This window comes from Lacerta agilis, chromosome 14 (genome assembly GCF_009819535.1).
Source record: "Lacerta agilis isolate rLacAgi1 chromosome 14, rLacAgi1.pri, whole genome shotgun sequence".
NCBI classification, from domain to species: Eukaryota; Metazoa; Chordata; class Lepidosauria; order Squamata; family Lacertidae; genus Lacerta; species Lacerta agilis.
Window position 1 is genome coordinate 31,799,829 of NC_046325.1, and position 15,899 is coordinate 31,815,727.

Genomic DNA, 15,899 nt, shown 5'->3' on the forward strand with positions numbered 1-15,899 from the left:
TTATTGGCTCTGTTTAGTGCAAAGGGCCCGAGGACCACCACCACAATGATAATAATCATTCTAATAGAAAATGTGAGACAGATTTAGAGTTTAAGATGAGCTGCCGGGATGTTGGTGTTGGTGATGGAAGCGAAGAGCTATAGAGCCTCCTTTAATCTGAAGACGCTGGGTAAGGAACGCTCTGACTTGCACCAGACAAGAAGAATGCAAAACATACTAGCACGCGCTTGTGCAAACAATATTTTTTTTAATTTTATTTTAAACCAAACTAACATGTAGAAGTGGGAAGTAAAAGGGCGGATAGGTGAAGAGTCTGTGCAGCTATGGCATTTGCCGAAAAGAGAGTGCTCACGCGCTCTTACTTTTTCAGGTAATAAAGAACATCGGCATTCCTCCACTAAACAAGAGAACTGATAAGGGCCTGTGAGGCAGCGTCTTAAACAGACGGTAACATCAAATCAAACAATGGCAGTGGTGGGATGGATGGAGGTGGTCGGGCTGGACTAAGAGCTGAATGCTTGCCTTTCTCTCAGAGAAAGGGAGAGAGAGAGAGAGAGATATATGCACATATTGATGGCACTTCGACAACTGGGATCTCTTTCCTGTTCTGAACGCTTTCGACAATTATGCGCAGGAGTAAAACATTTTAGATAGGAATAAATGAGAGATCGACGACATTTAATTCCAGGTCTTTCTGACCGTGGGGTTTGTAGAACAAAAGGATTGTGGAGGGTAGGTTTGTTCAGACCCTAGTAACCAGATGTAGCCTTAACTGAATGAAACCAGTGATACGGATGCAAAGCGGTTTTTTTTAAAAAGGGGTGTGTATGTATTTGTGTGTGTTAAAAAAAATAATCAAATAAAAAAATTCAGAATTCTCAGTACGGCTAGTGTTTCCCAACCCAAATCTTAATCGCAGCGTTCTGGGGTGGAAGCATAACTGCAGAAAACAAACGCGGTTCGATCCCAAACGCCTTTGCTTACAAGTAAAAGCTCCGATCTTCCAGGATAAATCAGTAGGAACCCTTTTTGCCAAGCGAATCAATGGGTTTGTTCGATGGGATCATTGCAAGTCATTCTGACTTTCGTTCCAACCTGCTTCCAAGAAAGGGCTCGTTGGTTTTGCTCTAACATAACTCCCCAGCAAACCCCACTGATTTTTCAGTTGCATCCCATTCTAAATACTGGAAGGAAATCCCACTGCCATCAGTGGGGCCTGCTTTCGTAGAAGAAAGGTGTTTGGGAGAAATATTGCAATGGTTCGAAGCCAGCGAGGCGATACAGGGGAAAGAAGAGGGGTTGACTGCAAGTGTTCACTGCCGTGTGGAGACCTTGCTGAATGATAATAAAAAGTTGGGCTTTTTTGGCCCACTTAAACAACGGATTAAAAAAAGGCCTACAGAGAAGCGAAAAATCGAGAGAGAGCCAGAATAAGATTTCGAGTTTTTAAACCTCACGGATTGCTCGGAGACATTAAAAAAGAGGAAAAGAGATATCTATAAAAATATATATTTCTTAAGAAGAAGAAAAGTGAGCAGAAAAGAAAACATGTCTATAATCCTTGGATTGCAAAGGAAACAAAAATCCGTCTGCTTCTCCCCCCCCTTCCCTCCCTCCTTTTTTCTTTGTTAAAAAATAACAACTTTGATTTAAAAAGATGTTTCTGTCTTCTGTAGTTCAAAGGAAAGGAAGCGCCTCTCCTCGCCCTGGTAGGTGCGAGAAACCGAGCGGGGTTTTTCTCTCTCTCTCAAGATAAAATGAACGTTTATATAGTGGGAAAGGCAGATTGATTTACGAATTTAAACACGCCGGTTTTATTGGGGATCATAAATCTGCCAGGGTGCTACCGATCAAACTGAGAAAGCTCCCAAACTCCGCTCCCCTGGCCAGCTAAGATCCACGCCTCTTTCTCTGTCATTGAAAGGGACGTTTCCAAAGGGAAAGGTAGCAGGGTTGTAACATAGATCCAGTGGGTGGGTGGGTGGGTGTTTGCGCCCGCGAGCCCGCGTGCGTGCGACTTGTGTGTAGACAAAGAAACACAAAGAGAGAAGAAAAGGGAGATAAGGAGATAAAGACAAGGTTTATATGTACATGTACTGATAATAGTGGAAATAATACGAAGAAATAACCATATGTAGAATAAAGAAGGAGGGAAGAGAGAGAGTCTCAGAGCATGTGCAGACTACCTTGGCCTCACCACTAAATAAATAAATCACAGCCTCAGCCTATCTTCGGCTAGGGAAGGCCTCCTTTTAAAGAAGGATACAGGGCACCCAGTAGGCACAGTCGCTTTCAGACCACACAACTGCAAGTGGCGTTTTCACACGTGCACTGCTGTGCGTGTTTGTTGTTAAATACAAATCTACGTTGCGCCAGTACAAAGAAGATGAGCCACGAGAAAGAAGCAGATACCAACAAACAAACAAACAAACAAATATCATGTTCTGTATATCACAGCAGACCTTCTGCTTCCCTAAGCTCTCCGTATGCAGTTGTCTAACACCCATAGTTCTTCCTTTCACCTTCCACCCAAACAATATATTAAAATAAAAATAAAACTAGTCTGGGATGGGGAGCTCAGGAAATAGCTGCCCACCTTGCGCTATTAGGATGGCGACTTCATTGCAGTGTTTACCACCTATACTGCTTTGGGTACGGAAACCTGGGACCTCTAGGGTGGCGGGATCTTGCTACAACAGCCACCACCCAGCACCCTTGGTGGTTGATATTTAAATAACAGTCCAGCTGCACAACCAAAAGTAAACATTTTGCAAAGGGTGACAGAGATCTTCTTCTGGTGAGCTCGGACAGACTGGTCCACAGACCACGTAGGGTAGATTGAGGTCCAGTTTGTGCCACTGGCTTCACTTTAAACAGATCTAAACTCAGGTTTTAACTGAGCTGGAGATGAAGATGAAATGTCCACATTTTTTGGGGGGGATATTCAGTCTCTGAACCACTTCGTGGTTCATGTCCTCACTCAACCTTATAGAAGGCTGCAGGTGGGGCGGTATAAATGGGTCTACTGATACATTTACAACAGGGTAACATGAAGGAAAAGTCGCTCCTGAGCACAAAATTTCATTTCTTTGTAAAGGCAGGGTCCTCTCCAAGTCGCTGTAAAGAAAACGTCATCACAACACTGCATTTTCCTTTTGAGGAAGTCTAGTGGGCCTGAATACTCCACAATGTATAGTGATCTAAGATCTTTAGAAAATCATTACAAGAAACGCTTGGTATAAGACTTGAAATTTATCAGGGGAAGGGTGGGGGGAGAAGCCTAATACCTAAAGGAAGACAAAAGAAGGTCAAGGCAGCCATTTTAACAGAATAACAGTGTGAGTTTATGCATGTCTTCTCAGATGCAAGCCCCATTGAACTAAATGGGATTTAATCCCAGGTAAGTGGCATGTAGGATTACAGCCTTAAGGTGCTTTCCTCCAGCCCAATAAATAAACTTGTTTATCAAGGAACCCATCAACGACACCTTTTGCAAAGGGGCTCCTTGCTTTTTCTTGAAGCCTTTGAACCCATCTAACATTCTACCAGTGAGCGTTGCTAACTGTTGTTTATGACACTAGCTTGCGTTGAATAAAAGGTAGAAATAATGTGAAGAAGGGGGTGAAGATGAGAAACAAACTGAAAGGAGCGGTGTCGAATTCATGGCCTGGTCACCCCACATTTCCATTGCATGCATGCCACACATTTAAAGCACATTTAAATCACATGACTTCCCACAAAGAATCATGGGAACTGTAGTTTTCCACTCTACAAGTCGCAGTTCCCAGAACCCTTAACAAACACATAATTATTCGTGTGTGCATGCTTTACACATACTTAGCTCTATGGTGTGCATGCAGGTTCCCTTTTTCAGCAAATCTGGGTGTCATCCTAATGTCACCCAGCAAATCTAGGCACCAGCGATCCAGAAATTAATCTGAACACCACGTATATCAGCATACTGCGAATTGTTCTTCCAGGGAAGAAGAAGGTGAAAAAGCAGGAAAAGGTGTCTAGGCTGCTACTACCACAACAGCCACCACTGATGAAAACTGTGATAAAAATAATAATAGCCGCAGGCATTGCAACTATTTAAAACGAAAACCCAGTAGACCAAAAGTATGGGGGGCTGCACAATGACAATGCAATCCTATGCATGCCTACTCAAAAGCAAGTCAAAAGGGACCAACTCTCAGGTTAGGCGTGTATGGGATTGCAGCCTCAAAGCCAATCCATCAAACCGGCCAAAATTTAGGCCATCTCCCATTCATTGCAAGGAGGACTGCGCATGAGAACTACCTGCTGGACTGTGCGCCCTAAAGAAAGCTAGGGAATGAGCAACAACAAAAAGACATAGCCTCCGACAAGATAACCGGACTGGAAGGGGGGGGGGAAAGCCAGGCGCCCACACACACAAAAGGAAAAGCGATAGACTAAGGGAGCCAGAGGTTGGTTGGTTCTCTGTATTGCCCTCGTTTTCACGTTTGCCTCCGGAGTTTGCTTTAGCCCGCCCCTGTTTCCGTGAGAGCAATGCCACCGAGCACAATGTCCAGTCTTGAAAAGGTCAAGGGGTTTTGAGGGGTCATTCTGTAGCTGCAATACCAGGCTAATCGCTTAGAAAACGTGTCCCTTGGATGAACTCCATCCTCACTCCGCAGCTCGCCAGGGTCAGATCTTAACTCCATTTCTTCTAATATAAACCTCCCCCCCTTGAAATGCAGATGGATAGATCATGGACGGACGCATAGACAACCTATTCACTCACACCTCTGCTGGCGAACCTTCACAAACCCGCGCGTAAATACCAAATGCAATATTTTTAAATCAGAAATTAAGTAGCCACGCCTCCTCTGTATTATCTGCAGCTATAGAATATGTAACATTGCATTATCCTTACAACATCCCCTGGGATAAAGAGTTCTAGAACAACAGCATAAGGGTTCCCAGCTACTCAAAACCCACGGAGAAATAAAGGCAGGACGTGCTTTTAGAATAGGCACCTATTTTATTCTAGCACCCAAGTCTCCTGCCCCACCTCACCCACATTGTCATTAGAAAATAAACAAACATTCTTCACAAAAGCCCAGCTGTTAAAAAACACATTTAAAAAGCAAACCATTCAAATTCCTTTAAAACATCTTACTAGCAGTCTTCTCCTTTCTTTCTTTCTTTCTTTCTTTCTTTCTTTCTTTCTTTCTTTCTTTCTTTCTTTCTCCGCCTTTATAACTCCAACAACAACAACAACAACAACAACAACAACAACAACAACCAGGAAGGGCTTCCTCTTAAGGCTGCAAACTCATCTAAGGCTGCAGCCCTATGGACACTTACTTGAGAGTAAGACCATTGAATTCAGTGGGATTTACTTCGAGTAAACGTGCTGCATAGAATCGGGCTTCCCAGGGCACGTTTTTAAGAGCAGAAGGCATTTGATGTTGTCCCCGCCCCCTCCATCCTTAAAATCGAAGCAATATATAATTTCAAAAGAACAAGCCGAGCTTTAAGAAGCACACACACAATGTTTGGGATTTTTTTTTTACCTTTTTAGCTTCCCACATCTTTTCTCCAGGCGGTTAAAGGTGGTGTTCATGTCTGAAGTAGAGTGTTCCATTTTTTAAAAAAGTAAAAAGTAATAAAAAAAGAAAAAAGTTCAACTTTGTGTGTGTGTTTGAATATGTATATGTATATAGAGATGTGTGTGCGTATATATATATAGCTATATATATTAATATATAGATATATATTTTCTCTTGAAGATATCTTGAAAGATTCAAGGCTCCTGGGTACTCTTTTTTCCCAACAGAAGGTCTGCGGAGGTTTGCTGTTGAATAACAATAGGAAAAGGATGAGTATTTGAATAAAAGAAATGATTAATGATTTTTTCGGTATAATTCTCACATTTTTCTCAGCTTCTGTCTGCTTACAATGCTTGTGAACTTTTAGGGCCTATAGAAATCCCCACCTCAAATCCTATTCACCCTCTCCAGCTTTGATTTGGCTCTATAGAAGCTACATTCTTACCAGCATATGCTTTTAAAAGTTTTGTTTGGGGTATGTGAGAGAGGGAATGCCTTGAAGTAACCCTGAAAAGCGCAAGAGACATGCCCCCCATCACCACTGAAATCAATGGAAACGTAGCCATTGGGAAAGGGATACTGTCTCCATCTTCCTAAAATTCAAACTTATTCCTGTGTAAAAATAAATAAAAATCCTGGCATCGATTAGGGAAATACACGTGCAACAACACCCTTCTTCTTTTACTCGCAAGTGTCCCTCAAGTCCTCATTGCCAGGAGGTAGCTTTCGTGCATCATAAGAAACAACAGCAAAATGCCTAAGGGCTTAATTCACATGGTGTCCTCAAGTATCGACCCACTAAGGTCTGCTGTAAGGTGAATATGGACCAATAATAAAAATAAATAAATAAAAAATATTGGCACCAAGTTCTTAAGTGCTGTGTTGCAAGGCCGCTGTTGTCCCAGGACACCCTGCAAGCATCGCAGTACTGTACTCGAAAGTTAACCCCATTCATTTCAATTTACAGTACTCTGAAGTAAAGAAGCTCAGATCATACCAGTGTTGGCTGCCTCGGATTCATTCTGCAGCAACCCTATCGTAAAAAAAATATCCCGGATTAAGTGAGGAGTGGATTGTGGCCAGTGGTTGCTTGTCCAAAACAAACCATTTGCTCTACAGTCACTCTCGTGGCTTTAAGCTGTTGTTCCACAGTAAAAGGGTTGTGAATACGCGGCGGTGTGAAAATCAATAAGGTTGTTTTTGTCTGTTTGTTTTTTTGCACTGACTCCCATAGAAAGAGTCTGCCATCTTATGTGGAAGAGGAGATTATGCACACGCATTATAATTAAGTTCAAGGTGAGCATGGCGGATTGGGCCATCGGTATTTACCCCATCGAGATATATGTTCTGATAGTACAATAAAGCAGTAACGTAATCCACGATTTGAGTAATGGATAGCAAGCGACCTAAGGGAAGGTTCCTGGAGTATTTTAACCTTCATGTGGAAATTACTTCCTGCGCACTGCTAAAAGCAAGACCCAGCAGGAGCTTCTCCTGCACGTGCTCCACTGAAATGAATAGGACCTCCATTGCAATGGAGCGTCTGCAGGAGAACATCCCGCTGGATTCTGCCCCAAGGTACAAACCGTGTTAAGACCGTAATAGGGACAGGAGTGGGGATTTTTAAAGAGAAAATTACTATTTTCTTTGCATGGTCTCTAATCCGTCTCCAAACACACACACACACACACACACACACACAATTTGTAACTTAGAACTGGAATGCTATTTCGTCCTAAACAGTATTTTCGATACTTTGTATGAGAAAGAAAATGAAAATTAATACAAGAGCTATGGAGCACAAAAGAAGTCATTTGTCTTCTTGATTATCTATTTGCTTGTCAGAGTTTGAGCTATTGCAGCGGCTGGCTCCTTTGTAATATAAAAATACACAGAAAACCTGCAAACACCGAGAAACATCTGTGCGAAAATTATGGTCATTAAATGCATTAAATACCTTGAAGAAGGTAGCTTTTCTCGGGACGGGGGGAGAAAATAAAAGACAGAGAAGAAACATCTCTTGGAAAACACACTGCTGCTTTATAGTCTCAATACCCAGGTAGAAATTTAACGATCAGACTACTATTTAGTTTGAACCAGTTTGGAAAGCAAAATGTAACCACATTAATGCATGCTTAGAGGAAATAAATCACCTCATATAAGGCTTAGCTGTAGTTAAGGAGGATATACCCTATGGTCAAGCATCTTTTGTTTCCATTAGGGGAGTGCAGGCTTGGAAACTGACAACAATAAAAACCTGGTCGAATCTAAAAGGGGTCTGCAAAAGTATCAGAACAAAGGAATAGTGTCGCGACTATTTCAGATACTCTGAAAGAAACGGACAACCGTATTCACCATAAATGCTTTATTTCGGGGTTGTTGGTTTTTTTTTCCACCGTGGCTGCTGCTATATACATGTTCTTATGGGTATCACACAAAACAACAAGAGGTAATTATACAGAACGAAAGGAGGGGAGTGTTATATCCCACCTCCCTGAAGTTCTCTGGAATCACACCATTTCGGAATGTCATATACTGTACAGTATAGGCGAGAGAATGAGGGGGGACAAGAGAAAGAGAAGGAAAGTGGGGGAGGGGGAGAGAGAGAGAGAGAGAAAGCGAGAGCAGAGAATACCCATATCCCTTTCCTCACGCCTTACTTCTCTGGGGAATTTCCTGAAAATTCATCTTTATCTTCACATTCATTTCAAAAACTGAAGCGAAGGCGCATCCTTATTTACAAAGGAACCCGCCCCCTCTACCCGTTCCATTTTCATGGCGGCTGGAACCCAGATGGCCTTATGCTATAATCAACTTTATAGAGTGAAATGCACTGCCCTTCTCCGCTTCCCAGGTCTTCCAGGTTAGATAATTAACCTGAAGTACTTCCCTGCCGCCTTTAAATTACATTGCTTCTTCCTTTTTTGTGTGTGTGTGTCCTTCCCCGATCCTCCCCCCCTCGCCGCCGCCGCGTGATGCCCTTCCTTACTTGCAATATTGCAATATTTATCATCCAGTAAAGTCCTTAGAGGGCTGTGAGAATTCTATTTTCCCTTTTCCAAGCCCTCTCCCATCTAGAGCTGTGTTAAGCAGATGCCAACAACACTTTTCTGTCGCCTTGTGGGTAAATGGCTGGGTTTAAACAGGGGTTTCTGGCTAGTAAGGTGGGTAGGGTGGAAGAAGGGGGTGTTGGAAAGGGGAGAAAGAGAGAGAGAGAGAGAGAGAGTCCAGTTCTCCTTAGGTGAAACCGGGCCTCATTTATTAAAGACGACTCTAGCTGTCGCGCTAATGGTTGGCATAAGGTCCTTCGTTTGTACGCGAGAGTAAACATGACAAATGGGCCCGAGTTTGGCTTGATTAAGGATGAAAAAGGGATCCATCTTAGCCAAATCTGAAAACCCCATCTCAGAGGAGCTACCCCCCAAATACAGCAACCCTGCTTTCCGGCCAAAGAACTAATCCCCCCTCCCCCGCAAAAAAACCCTCTTATCCTTCTTTGTTTCTTCTCCCCTCGTATAAATAGTGGTCCCAGTTCACCCACCCACTTATCCCCTCCCCCCCTAACGCCCCCATGTTTCTCCCCCAGGAACAGGAAAACTACCAGGCTTCCCTCCCTTTCACACATCAGTCCCTAAGCACACAGATCCGCGCGCGCGCACACACACACACACGCACGCGCGCACGCAAGCACACACACGCACACACTCGCGGGCCGCCACACTCAAAGGCCAGTTATAGGGTGGCGGTGTTTGGGGTGGCGGTGGGGTTTGGGGTTGGTCCATTGGTTCGGTCCTGGGCACCTCCTCCCGCGCCTTGCGCCGAGAGGCTGGCGGCAGAATTGGAACGGATCTTAGTATTGGGCAATTTGTGGTCCTTTTTCCATTTCATCCTCCTGTTTTGAAACCATATCTTGATCTGGCGCTCGGACAGGCAAAGCGAGTGGGCGATTTCCACCCTCCGCCTCCGGGTGAGGTAGCGGTTGTAGTGGAATTCCTTCTCCAGCTCCAAGACTTGCTGCCTGGTATATGCTGTTCTGGAACGCTTCGGCTCCCCTCCCGCGTAGTTGGGGTTGACTGAATGTAGAAACACAAAAGGAGGAGTGGGGCAGGGGAGAGAGAAAGAGAGCAGGAACAGGGAGGGGAGCAGGGTTGGGGGTGGGGGGAGGAGATGGTGGGGAGCGTTACTCTTCTTCTGCCCCTTTAAAACGAAACAAAAACCACGACCTCCTCTTGGAAAAAAAAGCTCCTGGAAGACGCCACAGCCCTTTACAAAACCAGTCCCCCAAACCACACCCCTCCCCCAGCGACGCTCTAAGAGTCTGGATCTTTGCCTCCTACTCGGAAAGGAGACCCCTTTTTGCTCCCATCTAAACGATCGTAGGAATGAGTCCCATCGAACTCAGTGGGACTGTAAGTTTCTAATATCTATCCACACAGGAGAGGATTAGAGGTTCCGTTGAGCTCAGCGGGGCTTACCTCTGGGTAAAGAGGCATAGGATTGGACTGCCCGAATGCCAGCCATTCCTGTGGGTGTATCCAGAGTTTACTTTTAGAACTTTGAGGGTTACACAAGGTTGATTCTGATCGCTTGAACGACTGTCTCCCTGTCTGACCTTTCCTAATACACCCCATTCACTGCCTAAATCTTCCCGTCTACCTTCCTGCTTCGCTGCATCTATGTTAAGCCTTACACAGCTCTTTAAAAAACAAAACAAAAAAACAACCATTACTGTATTCTATTAAAAGCCAGACTGTTCTACTGGTCCAGAGGTCGCCGAAGTCCTCCAAGCTTTCAAACAGCTGCGCTTAAACGGCAGTGTAGAGTAATCCCACTGGAATCATTGTGGTTACTCCAGAGTGTTAGATCACAGTGTTAGGTGAGAAAGGAAGAGAGTGATAGTGAGACGAGGAGGGGGGTTGCATTCAGCTATGAACCCTAACATCACATATCAGCCCTGCACTCCGTTTTACAGCCTCTGAGTGTTACTAGCTTGTGGGTAACTAAATGTGAAGAGAGGGAAGGAAGGCCGAATGCATATATATGCCTATCAGAACCCTAATAATGCATCAGAGCCTTGAGTGCGAAATAGATCTACAACTTGCTCTGCAGTTCAGTTCAGCCTTAATGCTTGGGCTGAACTAAATACAGTCAAATCTCTGTCGCTAAACAGGCATAAATTCAAATACACCGACTTAAGCGTCTTGAGGATCGAGCTAGCGAGCTGCCTAAGGCTCCTGCACGTGTACGAAGGAGTTGCCTGTGCACCTCAAAGTTCTATAAAGTTTGCCCCACATGTAAGACAAACAAACCCCTCGATCGTAAGACCTTCTTTTCCCCCTCTGGGAAGTCATTCCCATTGAAACCCACAAGACATCCTTCTCTGAAACGTTGCTCTGAAGGGACCATCTAAAAACAAACAACCCCCAACCCCCAGCCCCAAGCCTTGGAGAAAGGCAAAGTAGAAGTTTGCGGAAACTCTCTTCTTCAATACAATTTAAGCCGACAATGAAAATAAAAGACCCCGTACCTCCTTCAAACTTTTCCTGGGGAACGTTCTCCAGTGGAAGGAAAGGAAGAAAAGAATAAAGGACGGGGGTGGGGGGGGGGGAGGAAGGAAGGGAAAGAAGGAAAGAAAGAAAGAAACTGGAGGAGGATGTTAACAGGGACTTCAAAGGCAGTTGGCCAAGAAGAGCAATAAAAATTTATGGAGGATGTAATTATAGCGCTCTGCAAACAGGGAGACCATAAATCTCCAAGGGGAATGGTTCTTTTACAACGGGGGCAATAAGCTTTTCTCTCTCTCTCTCTCTCTTCTTCTTCCCAACAAGACTTTGAGGTGCAGGTTAGTATAAAGCGAACGGCACTTTAAGGTTCACTTACCCGTGCTAACATGAACCTTCTTCATCCAAGGATAAACTACCGGTTCTTTGCAAGAGGACGGGCTTTGGTTGAGAGAGTTTTGGCTACAGGAAGGCGGTGGGCTTGGCGTGATGGATTCGCAAGTGTGGTTTGGTTCGGAGAGATGGTTTTGAAGTCCAGCTGGAGCATGGACACGCTGACTCCTGGGAGATAGGACCGATGCTGGGTGCCCAGAGCCCTGACATGGAGGATAGGATGGTTGGTTACAGGCGGACCGCGCTGGGTACAACGCCTCGGGTTGGAAAGAGTTCTCCTCTCGCCTCTGGCCGCCGAAATATTCCGGAGAATGACTGGGAAGGTAATCGTGCTGGGAATATTCTTCGCATGGTGGGAATTTGGGGTCCACATAGTTGGAGTTGATCAAGAACGAACTCATGGCCATTAATTTTGGAATTGCAAAAGGGCGCGCGCGCGCCGGCACGCACACTCCCGCTCACTCACTCACACGCACACCCCAAAAAATATACTAAAATTTATTCCTATTTCTTTCGGGGCCCCCTCCCCTTCCCCCTTCTCCCTTCCTTCCCCTCCCCTTCTCACTCGTTTTCCTGTTTCGAAGAACCCTCCTACTTTTGCCGTCAACTGAACAAAGTTAGATGTCCATGTGACCCCAGGAACCAATGGAGAGGTTGCCTGGGATTCCCGGATAAGGAAATAATCAAGAAGGGGGAAAGGGGGAGGGAGGACGCTTTTAGCCTTTCCGTTGCCAGCACACAGTCAACTTGGAAGCAGGTTGTTTTAAAGTAAATTGGACTTAACTTTACATATAAATGCACTCAGAAACCTAGGTGGGACTCCGCAATGCGGAACAGTTATCATTATTTACTTTTTAAATATCAGGATTTACATAATTTCATATGCCGAAGAAATCTAACATCCCATAGCCAAGAAGGCACCACAAAATCTAAGTGCCCCCACCCGGTGCATTGACTGAATTAAAATCACTGTCGATACTGGCGAGCGTGCATGTGAGAGTGTACACACACGATTCCCCATGGCAGAGTTTGCCTCGAAGTAAAAAAGCAAAATAACAGTACATGTAGTCTGAACAAATAGGAGACTGGGAGGAAAGGAAATATTCTCCTTGGTTTGTGATGCATTAATCTTCTAGCTCCTGCCTAAATTTTGGTGATAGAGCCCGGCCGGTGGCAAAGATAGATAGAGCTCGTTTGAGATCGATAGAAACGTCATTAACTAATTCGGGTTACCCATCCCTTTAAAAGACAGGTTCTGGTTTAGACCGGTTCTCCCCTCCCCCCAGGAGGAGAAAATATATTTTAAAAAGCATGGGGACAGAGGAGCAGGGAGAGTTAGGGTTAGTCTACAATACGATGGATTAAAAAAAATCCAGCTGCATAAATAGCTTTTTAAAGAAGTATTGAAGTAAGGGAACATACCCTGCATTTTCCTGTCTATGTCCTAAATGTCCGTTTTCATTAAGACGCAATGTATCCACCCCTTTTGGAAGCCCTCGGGGCAGGGACCTGTCTCTTCTGAGTGCTGAGTGGCGCCTGCGCACAGATGGCACCAAACAGGTAATCTTTAGAGACCTGTTTTCTCTCAGCCCGATTTACAGAAAGGCACGGTTCTAGAGCAATTTCTGCAAGCATATGAACACAGAAAGGAAGAACTTCTGTTCTCTTCCTGTGATTTCCTGTTCCGCAGAAGATACCTGATGATTTGAATCAACCTGTCTGGATGCTTAAAAGATGGTGGGGGGGGGGCTGGGCGGGGGGACCCACTGCCATTAAAATAACACACCACCAACACGGAATAGTCTTTGAAGGGAAAGTCTTTTAACGATTTGCTTCGTCCTTTTCTCTCTCTTTCTTTTCCTCCTCCTTCGTCTTGAGGGATGCGTTCCGTAGCGTTTGTGTCAACTACATATTCCCCTAGATGCGAATTTGTGACGCAGCTTCTTTTACACAAATTCGGATCTACAGGGTACATACAGAAGACAGAGAGAGATATTCTCCTTTGACTTTGGCTAGAAGTCTTCCGCTCTGGCTTACAGCGAAGAGGAAAGGTGCTTGGCAATTGGGGCGAAATAAAATAAAATGAAAAAAACAACAACTACAACAACAAATAACCCGCTTTTCAGGAGGAAGGTATGCCTGCAAATATTTGCTTGCAACACACGTCGCAAAATCGCGTGGTTGTTAGCCCAACTCTGTCGCGTAATCCACTGTTGCATCTTCCTCCGCAGAAGGAATACTGTTGCAGAAAGGTAGTCCAGAAAAGTTGGGAGGGAAGGAAGGAAGGAAAGTCTGTTGGAGGATCTAAGCAGAAACAAAGTCACTCCCAATCCACTTCAGTGAGATTTATCGTTTAATTAGAACTAAAACGACCCTGTTCGCGCGATTTCGTTGTAATAAGGAATAACATTAGGCTTATTCCGTTAATTTGGTTGTCTAACATACATTTACCCAGGAATAAGTCCCACTGAACGCAATGGGGCTTAACTCTGAGTAGGCACGTATAGGATTTTATTGTAGGGAGGGAGATCTTAAAACAAATACAAATATAAACAGGAAAGCAGGGTGTGGCTTCCCCCCCCCCCCAACACACATAGGGCAATTCAATCCCTTTTCACCCTAGGGAGGAGGAATGGGGGAGGATCAAAGGAATTTCACTTCCGAAAAAAGGGGGATATAAAGCAATAAAATATGCAGTTTGTGTAAGTAATGAACCTTTTGCGGTAGGAAGTCGGGAGCAGCGCGGTTTTATGGGGTAGATAGCTGTTAAGGCTGCTGGTCTGGAAAAATGAGAAGCGTTGGAATTCGTGTTGCGATTTTTAAAAATTAAAAGAAAGGAAGCGGTCCCAATATTATTTTAGTGTAGGAATATGGAAACCTTCTGGTTACACATAATTCTTCATCATTATTGTTCATTATTTACTCAGCAGTTGGCACTGGACTACCTATGAGGTGTCTTCACGCTGGATGAAACTGTATCAGAGCAGAGCAATAGATTATGGCCCTATTAGTGAGTATAGTTCGTTTCTCCTATGTATCGAATATACTACCATAGGCAAAAGGTTATTGGTATTACTGTTTTGAACCGTTTAGCTGGGGAGCGAAGGAGGAGGAAACGCACGTGCTTCGAGACCAGCCTCCCACATGAGTCAAAAAATAGTTTGGGAAAAGTCAAAGCCGGCACTCAGACATTCTTGTTGTCCTCTTTCCACCCCAAACAACCAAACCCATGGCATGAAGGCTGCGTTAATTCATGTCTCTACACCCGCTTCCTACAACAGATGCTGGTTAGATAACAGACAAGGCGTTTGGGTTTTAATTCATAATGCCATATTAAGCCTATACCCCTGAGAGTCCATGCCACTGGAATGCAAATCTCCCAACTTCCAGGTAATGGACCGTGAGAGCACACCCTCCAGCACTGAAGGCATCAGTTTTGCAATACGGGCATCCCGAACCTGAATGTATTTACTTGGAAGTAAGAGCTGCTGATTTCCATAGGGCTTGCTTTCAAGTCAGTAAGGAGGTTCCCGGGATTCAGCCACCTCAACCCACCCCCACCTTCCATGAATTTCATCAGGTGCACCGTTTAATTCAACTAATATGTCGCAACCTATTTGTAAAGTGCGTCACCCCGGTCGGGCGGGGGGAACCCATAACTGCCCCGGTTGTTTTAGTGGGGCTAATATATTGTCGGGCGACAACACAGGAAATTCGGGATCGCAGCTGCAGATTTGTCTACTAAGAACAGAGACAAGTCTGACTTGAAAACACACAATACTCGGAATAATTTGTTTCAATGGGAATCATTACCAAATTTAGGACTAAGGGCACTTTTGCAGAGTTGCAGGCCAACTCCAGTGCGCGGAGAGAAAGAGAAAGAACTTTCCTTACACGAAGCCTAGGAGACTATACTAGTTATACACCTTTGAGACATCCGCTCTCCTCTTTCTCCTGACCTTGATCGCTTCCATTTTTCATTTTCCCCGCCCTCTCCTGTTTCATCTGTATTCCATCCAGTCTTGTCTCAAGACATGAGTTTTTCGGGAAAACGAATAGCTAGGCCTACTCTTTTATTTATATATATACATATATCTTTTTTTTAATTTAAAGCGCCACAGCCGCTTTTTTAGAATGCCTTGCGCAAATAGACAAAGGGGGGTTTCATCCTAGTATCACCAGCACCCCTAGCGTCTAGCAGAAATGTTCGATTCTTTCCACCCTCTCCAAAAGTCCCTCCCCGCACCACGCACACAGAGAGGCATGGACAACAGCCTGCTGTCCCCAAATCAAAAGATACCCCTCCCCCCCCCACACACACCCAACCATCCGTGTTTTGTTTTTTTTGGTTTTGGTCACTCTCGATTGCTCTAATAAAAACGTCTCAACTTTTCGGAAGTTTGCAAAGACAGATTTAGCCCAGGCGTTC

The 15,899-nt window shown here is 44.6% G+C and overlaps 2 protein-coding genes across 3 annotated transcripts in view; both read right to left on the bottom strand.

Moving 5' to 3' along the window:
• Positions 1–5,637, bottom strand: part of HOXB3 (homeobox B3) — a 40,456-nt gene extending 34,819 nt beyond the window's left edge. For both annotated transcript variants that reach the window (XM_033168984.1, XM_033168980.1), the window contains exon 1: positions 5,541–5,637. The gene's annotated coding sequence lies outside the window, so the exon portion shown is untranslated. The remainder of the gene's footprint in view (positions 1–5,540) is intronic.
• A 3,633-nt stretch (positions 5,638–9,270) lies between these two features.
• Positions 9,271–12,004, bottom strand: HOXB4 (homeobox B4). The gene is made up of 2 exons (XM_033168991.1): positions 11,457–12,004; positions 9,271–9,649 (listed from the first exon to the last, which is right to left on the bottom strand). The coding sequence occupies exons 1-2, from the start codon at positions 11,875–11,877 to the stop codon at positions 9,309–9,311; spliced, it is 762 nt and encodes a 253-aa protein (XP_033024882.1). The 5' UTR covers positions 11,878–12,004; the 3' UTR covers positions 9,271–9,308.
• Between the last annotated feature and the right edge of the window lie 3,895 nt (positions 12,005–15,899).

Bases quoted from the DNA above. Each gene is read 5' to 3' on its own strand.
- HOXB4 (XM_033168991.1), bottom strand. From the start codon at position 11,877: ATGGCCATGAGTTCGTTCTTGATCAACTCCAACTATGTGGACCCCAAA. The intron at 9,650-11,456 runs GTAAGTGAACCT...TTCTACATTCAG, and splicing joins GAAGGTTCATGTTAGCACGG to TCAACCCCAACTACGCGGGA.